General features: G+C 54.4%; 2 protein-coding genes across 4 annotated transcripts in view; one reads left to right on the forward strand and one right to left on the reverse strand.

Moving 5' to 3' along the window:
• SMG6 (SMG6 nonsense mediated mRNA decay factor) overlaps window positions 1-14,724 on the forward strand; it is a 107,538-nt gene that overhangs the window by 310 nt on the left and 92,504 nt on the right. For 2 of the 3 annotated variants that reach the window (XM_014254935.2, XM_005525788.3), the window contains exons 1-8: window positions 2,382-2,472; window positions 3,341-5,093; window positions 6,919-7,111; window positions 7,822-7,932; window positions 8,633-8,739; window positions 9,336-9,414; window positions 10,156-10,266; window positions 10,868-11,080. In XM_014254935.2, coding sequence (XP_014110410.1) covers window positions 2,382-2,472; window positions 3,341-5,093; window positions 6,919-7,111; window positions 7,822-7,932; window positions 8,633-8,739; window positions 9,336-9,414; window positions 10,156-10,266; window positions 10,868-11,080 — 2,658 coding nt within the window. Of the gene's footprint in view, window positions 1-2,381; window positions 2,473-3,340; window positions 5,094-6,918; window positions 7,112-7,821; window positions 7,933-8,632; window positions 8,740-9,335; window positions 9,415-10,155; window positions 10,267-10,867; window positions 11,081-14,724 lie in introns of those variants that run through there. The other variant, XM_014254933.2, reaches the window with a different exon arrangement.
• On the reverse strand, window positions 184-2,273 carry SRR (serine racemase). Its single transcript, XM_005525953.3, has 7 exons — window positions 2,100-2,273; window positions 1,798-1,933; window positions 1,513-1,616; window positions 1,320-1,439; window positions 1,154-1,228; window positions 728-937; window positions 184-467 (listed from the first exon to the last, which is right to left on the reverse strand). The coding sequence occupies exons 1-7, from the start codon at window positions 2,262-2,264 to the stop codon at window positions 270-272; spliced, it is 1,008 nt and encodes a 335-aa protein (XP_005526010.2). The 5' UTR covers window positions 2,265-2,273; the 3' UTR covers window positions 184-269.

Below are 14,724 nucleotides of genomic sequence, written 5' to 3' on the forward strand. Positions count from 1 at the left end.
CAGTTCCTGTGATGTTGAGGAAGAGCCAAGTAGCAGCTGGGGAGGGTGACTGAGTGCAGCTCTCTGGAGGCCTGGCCCAGAGCAAGGCAGCTGGGGAGGGGAGAACAGGCAGTGCTTTGTTTCCAGGCTCCCCACAGAGATCAATGCCAGCTTCCCTTGTCCTTCCACAAAAACTCACAAACGTTTGGGCTTGACCTGTTTTTAGTAGCGCACAAACCACTGCACAAATTCAGAGTGAGGTTTTCATTCCTTAAAACGCCCCTCCATCCTCATTCTGCTTTCCCAGAGAGGTCTGTGAGCCAGGTCAGGGATCTCAGGTCCACATTTCCCCCACACAGCACGATGCAAATGTTCTGCACGTCCCGGGGGACGGCCTGGAACCGCTCCGAGAGCACAGCCGCCAGTCCCACGCCTGCTGTTGGCTCAATCAGCAGCTTCATCCTTTCCCACACCAGCCACGTGGCTCGCTGTCAGGACAGGGCAGCAGCTGTCAGCCCAGCAGCCAGCACAGGCTGCTCCAGGGCATCCCTGCAGCACTCTGGGAAGGGAGGGCAGAGCTCCCAACAGCCCCTTCCAGCTGGAGACAGCGTGGGTGTCACAGCTGCAGTGGTGCACAGGGGCTCCTGCTGCTCTGGGAGTGCGTTGGGGTGAGAGCAGAGGGGCAGAGCAGGGATGGAGGCAGCTGTCTGCTGGCAGCTACCATGAGAAGGGAGCTGGGAGCCTTTACCTTGATTTCTTCCTCTGAGACTGTCAGGACATCATCAACCAAATCCCTGATGATGGGCCACGTGTTGGGTCCGATGCTGGTTTTTACTGCGTCTGCAATGGTATCCCGCGGGTGGAGGTTGGGGGTCAGCTCCCCTCGGACCTTGGACTGGTAACAGTCATCCACGTTGCTTGGCTCAGCAGCAAACACTTTCACATCTGGCCTCAAAGCCTGGGGAGAGCAGGAGGAGCCGTCTGGGTGACACCAGTGTGTGCCTGTCCCCCATTTCTGTGTGCAGGGGGCTGAGCAGACCCTGCTGCTGCTGCCATGCAGACCTTAGGCACCCACAGATTTGCACTGCAGGGCCTTTCTAATGTTAAAAGCTGCTGCCTGCCTTGAGGGTCCTGCCCTTCCCACAGGGAGATTCCTGGATAAGCTCTTGCCTACCTTGATGGCGACTGCTATACCTGCAACCATTCCTCCGCCTCCGACAGGAACCACCACTGCATTTACATAGGGTGCCTGTGTAGAAGGGAAGTGTGAGGGCTTCTGACACTTTGTGTCCCCCTTTGTGCTGTGCCCCTGCAGGGGCTGGGCTGTGCATTCCCCTCACCTGCTCCAGCACCTCCAGGGCAATGGTGCCTTGCCCTGCGATCACCGCCGGCTCCTGGTTGGGGTGCACCAGGACTCCTCCTGTCTCCTGGACTACACTGGATGCTGTCTCGGCTCTGGACTAAGGGAAGGCACAGCAGTCACCTCTCACTCCAGCTGGGCAGTGTCCCTGGCCAGTCTCCCCTATGCCTTACCTTGTCACTGGGGTCACACGGCACCAGAATGGCACCATAGGCACGGATGGCATCTTGCTTACACTGCGGGGCTGTCCGTGGCACCACGATGTAGGCAGGAATCCCTGTGGGATGAGAGAGGATGTAAATCCAACAGCCTGAAAGCCACAGCAGCCGGTTTGAACCGCAGGAGCAGGCAATGCCTCGTCTCTGCCAGCTCCTGCATGGGCTCAGGAGAGGGATCTCCAGACGAACCAGCTCTGCATTTCTCTCAGAGCTGGGCTTGAGGTCGGGGGTGCAGATCACCTTCTGCCTGAGCAGCACAGGCGAGCGCCTGTCCGTGGTTGCCGCTGCTGTGTGTCACCACAGCGCGGGGCAGCTCCCGGCCCGTGCGCTCGCTGTGCTCAACCAGGCTCCGCACCGCGTTCAGGGCACCGCGGATCTGCAAGGACAGCACAGGGCCCGGTGTCCCTTACAGCATTCCATCGGTGCCGGGCAGCACCCGTGCAGGGCGGCGGGAGCTGCTGGGGATCGGCGGAACGCGAGTTTCCCTCTTGCAAAAAGCGATCTTTGCCCCGGGGATTTGCAGCGCCGCCATCCCCGCGCACCTTGAAGGACCCGGTCCTCTGCAAGAGCTCGCATTTGAAGAGCAGCCTCCGGTCGGCCATGCGGTCCAGCCCGGCACAGGTGAGCAGCGGGGTGCGATGGATGCGGCCCCGGAGCCGCCGCTCCGCATCCCGCACCTCGTCCAGCCCCAGCGGCGGCGCGGCCATGTGCGCGGCCCCGTGCGCGGCCATGTGCGCGGCCCCGTGCGCGCCTGCGCGCGGCAGCAGCGGCGGTTTGTCCCTACGCGGCCACCGTCGGCGCCGCCCGCCCCCGGCGTAGCCAAGATGGCGGATGGGTTGGAGCGCGTCCGCGTCTCGGCCGCTGAGCTGCGGGACATGGTGGCGGCGCAGGCCCGCGCGGCCGGCGGCGGGCGAGGTGAGGGGTGCCGGGGGTACTCGCGACCCGCTACTGGGCCGTCCCTTCCTCGCAGAGGCAGCGGCCCGCGGCCGCGCACAGCCCCGCGGCCACGCTGCCCGGCTGCGCCTGGGGTAGGGCTTGGGGCAGAGCTGCCGCCCCGCCGGCACCGGCACGGGGCTGTCCGGGATGCGAGCGCACGGCCGGCGCCACACCGAGAACGGGGAGGCTGCGAGGCGGGTGGAGCGGCTTTGCCCCGGGATGGTCGGTGGCAGCCCCTCGGGGTCCTCCGGGCCCAGCCCCCGGTACCGGCGGAGGTTCGGGGCTGCGGCCGGTGCGCGGTACTGACGGGGAGGAAGTTTGGGGGATGCAGCGGGGAACAGCCCGGCTTTGGTGGGTCGTTTAACCGTGCGTGAGGCTCTATAACGACTTTCTGTGTAAATACAGTTAAAGGAGGAGGAGAGAAACGTTACCGGATTGTGAGCAAGGGAGAAAGGCGATTTTGACTCCAAATGGTCTGGTGGGGATGGCAGCTCCTGCACCAACAGCAGCCAGGCGGCTGCTGCTGAACCGGTGGGGATACAGCTTTACTCTTGCTGCATGTGCTCGAGTTGGGCTTTGCCTGCCCCTTGTTGGTGCTTTGGGGCAAAACCTGTTGCAGGATGGGATTTGTAAACGGGTCAGGCCAAGGATTTGGTCAGCTGTGTTAGACTTTCTCGTTTTCTACTCTTATTCCGTGATTTCTTGTAAATGCTGATACAGGTTTTCACACCTCTGTGGACCTGCCCTGAGGGTGGCAGGCTCTTTGCCTTGTCTTGAATATTCATCGTGGGATTTTTTGGTCTGTCTATTCTCTGGGAATAACTTTATTCTGTCTGTTTTTCTCCAGAAAACATGAAGGAGGTGAAGGAGCCGAGGCATCGCAAAGACAACAGGCGCCCAGACCAGGAGATTTACAAGCCCGGCCTCTCCAGACTGAGGAGCAAACTTGTGTCACCAAAGCAAGAGGCCTCAGAGAAGGAAAGGAGCAGAGCTGAAGAGGACAAGGAGGAGAGTGCTGGGGACAAAGACTCTGTGGGAGTGGGAGCTGCAGCTGTGGAGGACTGGAACAAAAGCGATGGCCCCAAGCAGAATGGTCCTTCGCAGGAAAAGGAAGAAACAGAGACCAAAGGCAGCCTGCAAAGCCAGGAAAACTCATCCAAGCAGCCCGTCGTGGATGAATGGTGTCCAAAAACCCCCAGGAGAACCAAGAAACCGGACCAGCAGATCTACCAGCCTGGGAAACGCCTGTACTCCACTGCTAAAGAACCCTCCCTGCTGTCACCTGGAGAGGAAATCACCGGGAGGATGGAGCAGCTGAAAGTGGAGGGATATGAAGAGACCGAGAAAGGCGCTGGTAGAGAAAGCAACAGGAAAATTAAATTGAGCAAGGAGGATAGAGAGGGGAACCAGGCAGGGGAAGCAGTGAAAGCCGCCAGGGGGGATAAAGGGAGACGAGCAGAGCGAGGTGACAGGGTGAGGAGGACGGGGGATGAGGTGCTGCCGGGGAAGCTGGGCTCCACCAAGCGCTATTCCCGCACGGACAAGCGGCGGAGCCGGTACCGCACCTGCAGCACCAGCTCAGCCGGGAGCAACAACAGCACGGATGGAGCCCTGCTCGTGGATGGGGTGGAGAGGAGGCAGGAGCGTGCCAGGGAAAGGGTACGTCCTAGGAAACAGCTCTCTGTGTCCTCCACTGACTCCTTGGACGACGACAGGATCGATGAGGCAGAGGTGTACGTCTCCAGCAGGAATTCGGACAGGAGAAGGCATTCGGAGCAGAGCAGAACTTCCAGGAGTGAGAACGAATGGAGTAGCAATGGCAGGGAAGTCAAGGGACCCTTTCGAGTCAAATTTGTCAGTAGGACCATGAACAGGGATGTCAGCCTGGCAGATACAGATAAAAAAAAGTCCCTGAAAGACTTAGAGGTTTCAGAGGCGAGGAGCCAGAGCAGGGAGCCCCAAGGGAGGGGCCGTGGGATTCTGTTCCTGCCTGCCAACACGGACCTCTCTGCCAGCTCAGTGGGTGTCCCTGAAGCCACTCACCCTGGCCCCAGGCTCCTGCTGGGTGGGGCTGGCAGCAAAGGCCCCCGGAGCCGGGGCCGAGGTGGCACTGCCCGCCGGCTGTGGGACCCAAACAACCCGGACCAAAAACCTGCCCTCAAGAGCCAGACTGCTCAGCTTCACTTCCTAGACACGGATGATGAAGTGAGCCCCACCTCCTGGGGGGAAGCCCGCCAGGCCCAGCCCTCCTACTATAAATTCCAAAACTCTGACAACCCCTATTATTACCCTCGTGCCTCTGGGCAAGGCCCCCAGTATCCCTATGGTGGATACTCCCTGCAGTATCCTATGGGTCCAACCAATGGGGTGTACCCAGGAGCCTATTACCCCGGCTACCCCGGCCAGGCAGGGCAGTACCTGTGTGGCCCACTCTCTCCCACTCCTCTGAGCCCCGAGATGGAGCAGCAGATGAGGAACATGCAGCAGCAGGAGCTCAGCAAACTCCTGCGTGAGGCTGGCAACCAGGAGCAGCAGCTCAGCAACCTCCTGTCCAGAGACCGCATCAGCCCGGAGGGGCTGGAGAAGATGGCCCAGCTGAGGTTCGTGGGTGGGCTCTAGATGGGGAGTGAGTCATTTCCAGGGTGAAATACAGGAGAATGGTGTCTCCTTGGGGATGTCCATGTCTCAGTGGTTGGGAGATGTGGCACTGGGTTGCCGGTTTTTGGTGTGCTGGGTCTGTTTGCAGTGTGCCAGTGGTGTTTGGGTGGTGGGAGGAAGCTGTGGGTGAGGATGGATGTCATTTCCCTGGGCTGGGAGCTAAGGTGCGGCTTCTTGTGCTCAGTGAATGCCTTGCAGGGATGCAGAGGAGCAAGACAAGCACCTGCTGCAGATTTTTGGCTCTTCTGGCTCTTGCTGGAGCTGATGTTTCTCAGTTCCTGTGCTCTCAGTGTTAGTTGTCAGACTTCTGCTTTCTTACCTGTCCTTAGTGCGTGCTCAGGAAGCATTCCGTGTGTTCCTGGGGCTGTTGGTGGCAGTGCCTTTCCAGGGTAGTTTTGCTCTTGATGCCACTCAGCGTGGTGACACTCCAGGAGGAGTAGCCTGGTGATGCCAGTCTGTCAGGAGAGAAGTTGCTCTGGGGGTGGTTAACATGGCTGTGACAAGTTTCTGCTTGGCATCTTTCAAATTTATCTGTGACCTCTGTGTCTGCAGGGCTTCTCTGGAGGCTGATTTTCAGAGCTGACTGGCAGCAAATCCAGCAAGTGAGCTCATTTCAGGACTTGTTCTGTGTTTTGGGCACCTGTTCTGTAGAGCACGTGGTGGGATGTGGCTGTGATTGAAGCAGCACTAGAGGGTTTAGGTCTTCCTTGAGGTGCTGAAGTCACCCAGAGCTGTTGTGTGGAGGGAGAGGAAACACTGTGGAGTGCTGCTGTGGCCTGTGGAAGCCCACCCTGCCCTGGGAATGTGGGCACAGTTGACCCTGTCCTTGCTGGCAGTGTCCCTTGTGTCCTGCTTGTGTCCAAGTGCCTGCTGCCAGCTGTGTGGGGACCCCTACCTGACATCCATCTGCAGAAATGTCATTTCCTTTGTTGTTTGTGCTGTCCAGGTGTGTGTGCAGGGTCTGGGGACTGTGTGGGGCCAGGCAGCCCATCCTGGCTCTGTGCAGGAACCCACCAGCATCCTTCTCTTACCCTGTCAGGCTCTTCCAGGCGTTACAGTCCGGCTTCACTCCGAGCTTTACCGTCCACGCTCTCCTACTGTTTCTGTAGGACTTGAAAGATAATAAGGAATAAGGCAGGAACAGCTGAGGATCCCCTTTGCCATCAATTTGTTCCACGTGTTTCAGAGCTGTTCCTAGCCTGCAGCTATTTTATTAAATTTGGGGGAGGAATTGTGCTCCAGCATCCAGGCAGGGCTGTAGGCAGCTGACAAGGGGAATGTGATTTCTGGGACTCACAGGCTTTATTTCCATTGCTCCCAACTTGTTCATTTTTGAAGAAGCAGGGTCTGTGTCTCTTCTGTGTATTTTGGTTGGATGGAAGAGGCGGGGGAGGATCATTTTAATGGCAAGATCTCTGTTGCCCTGTGTTTCTTTGCATTCTGGTTCCTGGCCCAGACCTTGTGCTCAGAAGCAGCAGAGCCTGGCAGCGTGTGTGTTCCCTGTGTTGGATCAGGAGACACACGTGCCTTGCTCTTTGCCAAGCCTTGATCCATTCAGATTCACCTGTACAAGGGAGACGCTCCTTTTGGATTTCCCCTGTTGGAGCAGGGGGGTGTTAGATTGCAGCAGCTCCCTGGGGGATGTGTGTGGATGCACTGAGTGCTGCTGGCAGCTGGATGTGAGCAGCAGGTGGTTCAGCACGTGTTCCCTGTGTTCCTGGGCAGTTGCTGTTGCATTGACCCCTCCCTGACTGTGTTTTGCTGTAGGGTTGAGATGCTGCAGCTCTATGAACGCTGCATCCTGATGGATATCGAGTTCTCTGACACCCAGAACGTGGACCAGTTGCTGTGGAAAAATGCTTTTTATCAGGTGATTGAGAAATTCCGGCAGCTCCTCAAGGACCCTCAGGGGGAAAATGCCCAAGAAATTCGGAACAAACTGCTCTTGCTTCTGGATGAGGTAAGAAGAGAGAAATATCCCCAGATTCCACTAAACCTTTGGATGGGATTGACTGGTTTTTAGAAAGGGATCATGTAATGGGGCAGCTGGTCATCTTTATCTTATTCAAGCCTCCATGTGCCTTAGGTCATCCTTATGCAGAGGGAATACTCAGACACATTATGGTTTAGTGGGGCAGGTGTAGGTCCAGGTAGACATCTGTTACAATTTAAACCAGGTTTGTTTTGGTGTGTTTGTCTTAATTGGAAATTGATTTAAACTAAAATGAAAGTAATGCCCTGAAGTGGAGCTAAACAGAAGCATTCCTGGAGGAATTGTGTTTGTGCCAACTTCACCAAATTTACTTGGAAGTCGTATAAAACTGCAGCTCAGTTTAGTCTTTGTACCAGGTAGGCTGACAGACCTGAGAAGATACCTTCTAAAGAATTGGGGTGAGAAAAGGAACTGCTGGAGGCCTTTAGTCCACCCTCCTCCTCAAAACAGGACTTGTTAAGCACTAAATCAAGTTAGTCCTGATTTTGTGTAGCTCAGTCTTAAAAACCTCTGAGGCTGGAGGTCCTCCAACATCCTTGTTGTGTTCTGGAGAGAAACAGCCCAAACCTCAGAGAGATGGAGCTCCTTTCTTGCACGTGGCAGAGCTAGTGTGGTGATTTTGTGCTTTCATTAGAAAGATCATAACATCCAAGTCTGTGTGTGCGGGTGTTTTGCAGGGCTCTTCTTTTTTTGACGGCCTCCTCCAGAAGCTGCAGGTGTCCTACCAATTCAAGCTTGAGGACTACATGGATGGGATGGCCATCCGCAGTAAACCTCTCAGGAAAATGGTAGGTTGGCCTCCTCCTGGAGACTTCTCATCCTGGTGATCCTGTGCAAGGTGCTGCACTCAGTGTGCTGCCCTGGCCAAGGGGCAGGCAGCTGTACTTCAGACAGAGCCAGTTTGTTCGCAGGGAATCTTTCTCAGCTGCTGGAGAACTCTGCACTCTGGTGCAGTAACATTTCTTAGCTTCCTTTGCAAAGAACTTGTTTTGTACCAGCTCTGTAGGCAGAGCTAATAAAGGAAAGTGTCCAGAGGCACTTTGATGAGATATTGAACGTGTCTTTTTTCTGCCTGTGGAATCCAGAATAATGAGGGAAAGCTGGCAGTTGTGCTGCCTCCCTGACATGTTGCCCTGAGCTGTGAGTGCAGGTGCAGGGGACAGCTGGGAAGAGATATTTTAGTCCAGCTCCATTCCCAGAGAGATGTGTTTATTTAACAGCTGTCCTCAAATTGGTCATGGACTGAACAACCCCCTTTTGGAGAGAGATGGGATATTGTGTCAGAGAGGAGGTGTTCTGGGGATTGGCTTGCCCTTACAAATGCTGAACCCGTGCAATGGAGCCTTGTCATTTCATTCTGCTGCCCTTTTGTGAGACCTTCAGTGTGTCACTGACCTCCTCTCGGCTCTGTGCAACCCCTGTGGGCTCTCTGGGTCTGCAGGTGAGTCAGGGCTGTGTCTCAGGTGGTCCATGGCTGCTCTTTTGCAGGTGAAGTACGCCCTGATCAGTGCCCAGAGGTGCATGATCTGCCTGGGGGACATCTGCCGGTACAGGGAACAGGCGAACGACACGGCGAACTACGGCAAAGCCCGCAGGTAGGCACTCAGCTGCTGTGTGCTTCCAGCACAGCTTTGCCTCTGGATACCAGGGATGGATGGCATTTCATCCCTGAACTTGCCTCTAGCCAAAGAAATCTTTCTTCTCCCTTTTAAAGTCTTTGCACTCCTCTGTTGTATTGCAGTCTGGTAAAGCTGAAAGGTGTAGCTGAGTTTTGCTGTTCCAGAGAGCAAGCTCCCAAGTCCAGTCATCCTCCGTCTAGAAGTGGAGGTGGTAGAAGTTGTGCTGATCCTGCAGCAGGGTTTAGACCACTGAGCCTGGCAGAATTGCTCTTGTATTTTCTGGTTGTTTTGCATCTGTATGCTCTCACTCCATCAGAATTTAGCAGCAGTTGTTGTTCCCTGTTTATCTGTGGGATGAGCCAGGTGTATTTCCTTCTGCAGCTGGGTCTGCCCTCTCTTCCCCAGGATGGGCACAGCTCACTGTGCTCACTCCTGCAGGCAGAGGGCACTTGTGGGAAGGGCCAGTTCCCTGCAGAAATGCCAATTCCAAGGGGAGTTCTACATCCTTGAGGGCAGGGAAGGCAGCATGATGTCCTTTCAGTAACCCTTTCTCTGTTTTTACTCTTCTCCAGCTGGTACCTGAAGGCTCAGCAAATTGCTCCCAAAAACGGCCGCCCGTACAACCAGCTGGCACTTCTGGCCATCTACACGGTAAGATGCTCCTCATGCAAGGATTTGCAAGCACTGGGAGAGCCTCTGGGATAGCTGGGAGATTCCATCTGGTGGAGAAAGGCATTATTTAGGGCAGTGCTCGGATGGTTTGGGTTTTTTCTTAAAAGAAAAAAAAAAAGCTGATGGCAGGAAGTGCTGTGTGGATTCCAGCTGCTGTGGCTTCAGGCTGCTTTGTCAGATACACGCTACTCCCTCAGGGATTTTGGGGGCTGTTTTGTGGGCTGCTGAAAGTGTAATTGTTTTAAGGTGAAAACACAGCCCACTTTTTGCCTGAGATTTTTGTGCTCAGAGCCATCTGTTTGCTATCTTATCACTGAACCTGTGGGCATTGGTCTAAGCAACATCCACACGTGACTTTCCCGGGTTTCAGTTGTGCTGGCTACTCCAGCCATGCAGGAAAACTGACTCCAGGGAAGATGTGGCAGCAGATAATAAAAGCATCATGCTGGGGCACAGATCACAGATCAGAGGCTGACGGGGATCTGCCAGTTCCCAACACTGGAAGATGGTGGTTTAAAGTAGAGCAGTTCACAACTGCAGCGTTCAGAAGCACTTTTCCTTCGTGGCTGGGAAGGGCCTTTCTCACTGTGTCTGTCTGCTCCAGACAGCATTGACAGTATTGAGGGAGAGGGAAGGGGAAGCACATGGGAACCTGGCTTTGAATGCCCCAGGAGTGGCAGTTCTGAGCCACTTGGTATTTTTTTGTTGTGTTTTTTGCAGAGGAGGAAGCTGGATGCTGTGTACTACTACATGCGCAGCCTGGCTGCCAGCAACCCCATCCTCACTGCCAAGGAGAGCCTCATGAGTCTGTTTGAGGAGACAAAACGCAAGGTGAGTCTTGGAGCTGGGCTCTGGGATGCTGAACCTGCCTGTGCTAACTGTCCTGTGCTGGAGAGCATGGAGAGAATGGTGGCTTTTGGACTTGGAGATACTCCTTACCTACTTCTAAGAAATTTCATGAGAGAGGCAGCCTTCAGAGTGATGGTTTTGGGGTGGTTTGGGCAGCTGAATCCGTTGTTTCTGGGTCACAAACTGATTTAGCTGAGCTCAGCAGGGGCTGGCAGTTGCTGTGGTTTGCAACATGGCCTTGGCATGTAGCACAGTCACTGCTTTATTCCACAGGTGCCCCGCACTTGTGGGGATGGATAAGGGAGGCTGCAGAGCCTTTGTGCCCCAGGGAGTCACCCCAAATACAGCACATGGGCTGCCACACGCTCCTGGGACTGGACACAGCTTTTCCTGTCCTGGGGTAGCTGGAGTTGAAAGCTGATCACCTGTGCTGTCCTGTAGAGTCAGAACCAAATTCTGGCCATGTCCATGAGTTAATGTGGTTGTGAAGCAGGGGAAAGGGCTGGTTTTTCTGTGTATATGAAATGATGCACTTTCCTGACCCTTGATCCCTGGGTGATCTGAACGTGTCCTGTGTGCCCAGTCTGAGCAGATGGAGCAGAGGAAACGTCAGGTGCTGGATGTGAGCCCCAACCGCCGGGGCAAGGGCAAGAAATCCACCCTGCGACAAGTGGGAGATGATGCCACCAGGCTGGAGATCTGGATCCATCCCTCCCACCCCCGCTCCTCCCAGGGCCACGAGTCCGGCCGGGATTCCGAGCAGGACAACGGGCTTGGGAACCTCAGCCCCAGCGACGTGAGTACTGCAGGAGCCGGCGGTTGGCTTCGCTCTCATGTGTTTGGAATGCAGTGGAATGACACTGGATCTGTTTTGCTTTCCTGTTGCTAAATTTTCCAGTGTTTTGGCTTTCCCTGTGGGAGCTGTGCCTGGGTCAGGCTGAGGAGCTGGTGACCTCGTGCCTCTCGTGTTTAAGGCATGTTGTTACCATCCCTTTCTTGGCAGCGTGCGCTGGCGTGGCTGATGTGGAACAGGAGAGAGGCACAAACAGAAGATGCTGTAAAATGTTTGTGCTCTGAGGGCTCTAACTTGGGTGAGGTTCCCAGTGGGAAATGAGGTCAGGTGCTGGAGACCAGGGTTAACAGTGACCCTGGCAGTTCTGAGGCTTGTTCTGGAAGTGTGTCACTTGTCCCACTGCCAGATGATTGGAGGTTTGCACTGGGAATGTGAAAACTGTGGTTTCAATTTGCAGTGTAGGTGTTACATTTGCATAACTTGCTCTGCTGAGAGGCCAGACCAGCACCTTTCTTTTGCAAGAATTAAAAATACAATTAACTGGTGGTGTCTCCTGTGAGCATGTCCAGCTGTACCTTTGAGGAGGAGCACGGGTGAACTCTGTTTGTCAGGCCCAGGAATGCAGGCAAAGGCAGTGGTGGTTGGGAGCTCATCCTCCAGGAATCTTTGCACTGCTCTGGCACATTTGACTTGTAAGAGAACTTGCCAGGGAGCTCTGGGCTGCCTGTCCTAAAATGGCTGTTAGGGATGGGAGTTTAGGAGGACTGGGAAAACCTTCCCTGCACACTGTGGGGCCCAAAGCTTCTCAGATTTGTGCTTTTGTAATGAGTTTGTGACTTCAGCTGGGTGGAACTGGGGTGAAGTCTTGGGGCTTTGAAAGATAAGCTCTGGCACGTTGCTGCAACATTTTTCAGATGTTCCTGCCCTTGGTTGTTTTCCCTCTCCTCAGCTTTTCTTCTGGGGACTTTTGCTTCCTCAGCATCATTAAAAGGAAAGTGCCAAGCTTTAGCTTCTCTATCAGAGAAGAGATATCTCTATCTCTATCTATCTTCATTGGTGAAGCTGCTTGGTGTGAGATGCTGTCAGTGTTTTTGGGGCACTGGTGGGGGTTTCTCTTTCGAAGTGCTGTCACAGGAGGCAGTGTAGCAGCTGGCAAAGTGGGAGGCAGGGATGTGTTTGTAGTGCAGCACTTTGTGCTGGAGCTTCTCCTTGCTCTGTTCAGTGGGGTCTGTGCTCTCTGAAGTGCAGCTTGCTGTGCACTGTCTGTACACACTGATACTTTCCATTAGTCTTGATTTCCTTCTGTTTGAAACATTGGCTCCTGAAAAGTACGAGCTTTCTGATCATGGAGAAGCCACACCAGAAACAGAATGGCAAAAGGGAGTTGAGGGCCTGGGTTTGGGCACTGTTGGTTCTGGCAGCCAAGATATTTATTCTCAGGCTGCCTGTGCCTGCTGTGGGGCAGCACTTGAGTTGGCAGAACTGCTTATGGGGCCATGTCACCCCAAATAACCACGTGGAAAGGAAACCTTTCATCTGTGTTGCTGCCAAGGCTCCTGAGCTGTGAAGCCGTGGGCTGGATAAAGACAGCGGCTCTTCGGGAAGCTCTGGCCTCCTGCCTCACTGAAGCTGTAGCCTCTTAGTCTGTTCCTCGCAGCATCCTCGGGTGTTTTGGAGCTGCTGGGCTGGAGAGGAGTGGAGCAGCGCTGAATTGCCACTGTGTGGCAGTGTTTGGCCTCGGAAGGGCCGTGCCTGGCCGGGACAGGAGCAGGAGCGGCACCTCTGCCCCACATCCCCGGCCGGCAGGAAAGGAACAGCTCTGCTCCCAGGGGACGTGTGCCAGCGTTTGTGTGTCATTTTGGGGAAATGGGGATAAATGTGTCATTGCCTCCCCAGTCCCTTCCTCGCCAGCTTCAGCCCTTGAAAAGACAGAGGCAGGCTGTGTCTGTGTTGGCCATGATAGCTGTGTTCTGCAGGTAGCAGAGGCATCAGCCTTATGGCAGCTGTTTCTGGGCCAGAGAGGGGATTTTGCAGGGCAGAATGGGTAAGTTCAGATGCCAGCAGCAGATATAACACTGCAAGCAGAGATATAGCAGCTCTGGATGCATTCTGGGCAGGGTGTGAGGGAGAGGCTGCTTGCACCCTTCAGCCAGAGGTGATTGTTTCAAACCCAGCCACAGGCAGTTTGACTGTGGGGGTGCTGGCTGTTCTACAGGTGGCAAGAAATCGATTTGGGATGTTTTCTGTCCTCAGCAGTTGCTCTCTTCACCGTGCAGGTGGTGAGGTGCCAGTCCAGTGATGTGACACATTTTGCTGGGAAGTGCTGCACAATTGCTCTCCCAGGACCTGCTGGTGTGTGTGCTGTCTCTGTCAGCAGATGCTTACACATCTCTACTCAGTACTCACTTCATTTTCCCTTATGCAGCTCTATACAACACCAAATTGCTTTATTTCAGGGTCAGAAGCTTTCAGCCTGGAGTTAGTAATGTGGGATGGCGAGAGTGAAAAGGGCAGCTCAAATCACAGCCATTGCTGAGATGAGGGAAGCGTGTGGGGCTGGCAGTTTGCCTCGCACTGTGCTTTTAGGTAGAGGCTTGGCAGAGCTGCCTGTTTCACAGTTTGATCAATTCCCTTTTCTAGGAAGATGCAGAACTGGAAGAACACACCACCTGTGCACACCAAGGGCTGTAAATCTGTTTGGCCCCTTCCCCTGTCACTGGATTTGGCACTGCTGGCACATAGGACAAGTTTCAGCGCAAGATGAGGAGGTGGTTGAGTTGCAGCCTGGCTGTTTTGTGCTCAGGGTTTTGGCTGTTTTGGCCACAGCCTTTTGGGGTTTCATTCTGTGAACGGCTGCTTTCTGTGGTCTCTTGTACGTTGCACGTTTCTGGGTGTGCAGGGGCAGGAGGGCCCAGGCTGACCCTTTACCTGGCAATATCTGGTCACTTGATGTGCAATTCCAGTGAGAAATGCTAAAAAAGGAGGCTGAGCAAGCGAGCAGTTGTGTTGGTGAGCTGAAGAGCTGAGCCTCTGCCATTTCTTCTCTGCCACTGGTTTCATTTGCCATGGGTCTGTATTCATCATAAATCTGATACTACTGTAAGCAGTTTGCTCGGCAGGCTGTGAATTGGTAAAGTAAACAGGGCAAACGGGCTGTCAGTCTCTTGAGAAAGTGCTAATATTACACTGAGTTTGAGATTTTAATCACTCCTGTCAGGAAATGCTGAGTTAAGATTCTCACAATTGCTGCTGCCTGCTGCCTGTGCTCTGCAGTAGACACTTCCTTGTGTTACCACGCAGCATGCAGGCACTAATAAAGATTGCTGCAGCTAAGATTAGGGAAGAGAGGTTTTCCCTTGGCAGGCCAGTAATTGAATAATACTTCTCTCCAGATGTCTGAATACTTCATCATCATTAAAGAATTAAGTCTCTTAGCCTCTTTGTGAGAGGTCAGCCTTGAAGGACCATCAAAAGTTTGGTAGGGCCACCGGCAAAGCTCTTGGGAAAGCAAAGGCCAGAGTCATGATCTGCTGTCACAGCCCTGTGCATCAACTGCAGGAACATTCCTGTTTTCCTCCAGCCTGCTGGTCAGGGGTATAGGTTTTGGATTTGCCTGGTGCTGGGTGCCCATGGAGCAATGTCCCTTT

This window comes from Pseudopodoces humilis, chromosome 23, assembly GCF_049639895.1.
Source record: "Pseudopodoces humilis isolate 2021_Gansu_Grassland_sample_001 chromosome 23, ASM4963989v1, whole genome shotgun sequence".
Taxonomy (NCBI): Eukaryota; Metazoa; Chordata; class Aves; order Passeriformes; family Paridae; genus Pseudopodoces; species Pseudopodoces humilis.

Excerpts from the sequence above, each read along its gene's own strand:
- SRR (XM_005525953.3), bottom strand. The coding sequence starts at position 2,264 with ATGGCCGCGCCGCCGCTGGGGCTGGACGAGGTGCGGGATGCGGAGCGG. Across the intron at positions 1,617-1,797 it reads CTGTGCTGCTCAGGCAGAAG|GGATTCCTGCCTACATCGTG; the intron begins GTGATCTGCACC and ends CTCATCCCACAG. Across the intron at positions 938-1,153 it reads GTATAGCAGTCGCCATCAAG|GCTTTGAGGCCAGATGTGAA; the intron begins GTAGGCAAGAGC and ends TGCTCTCCCCAG.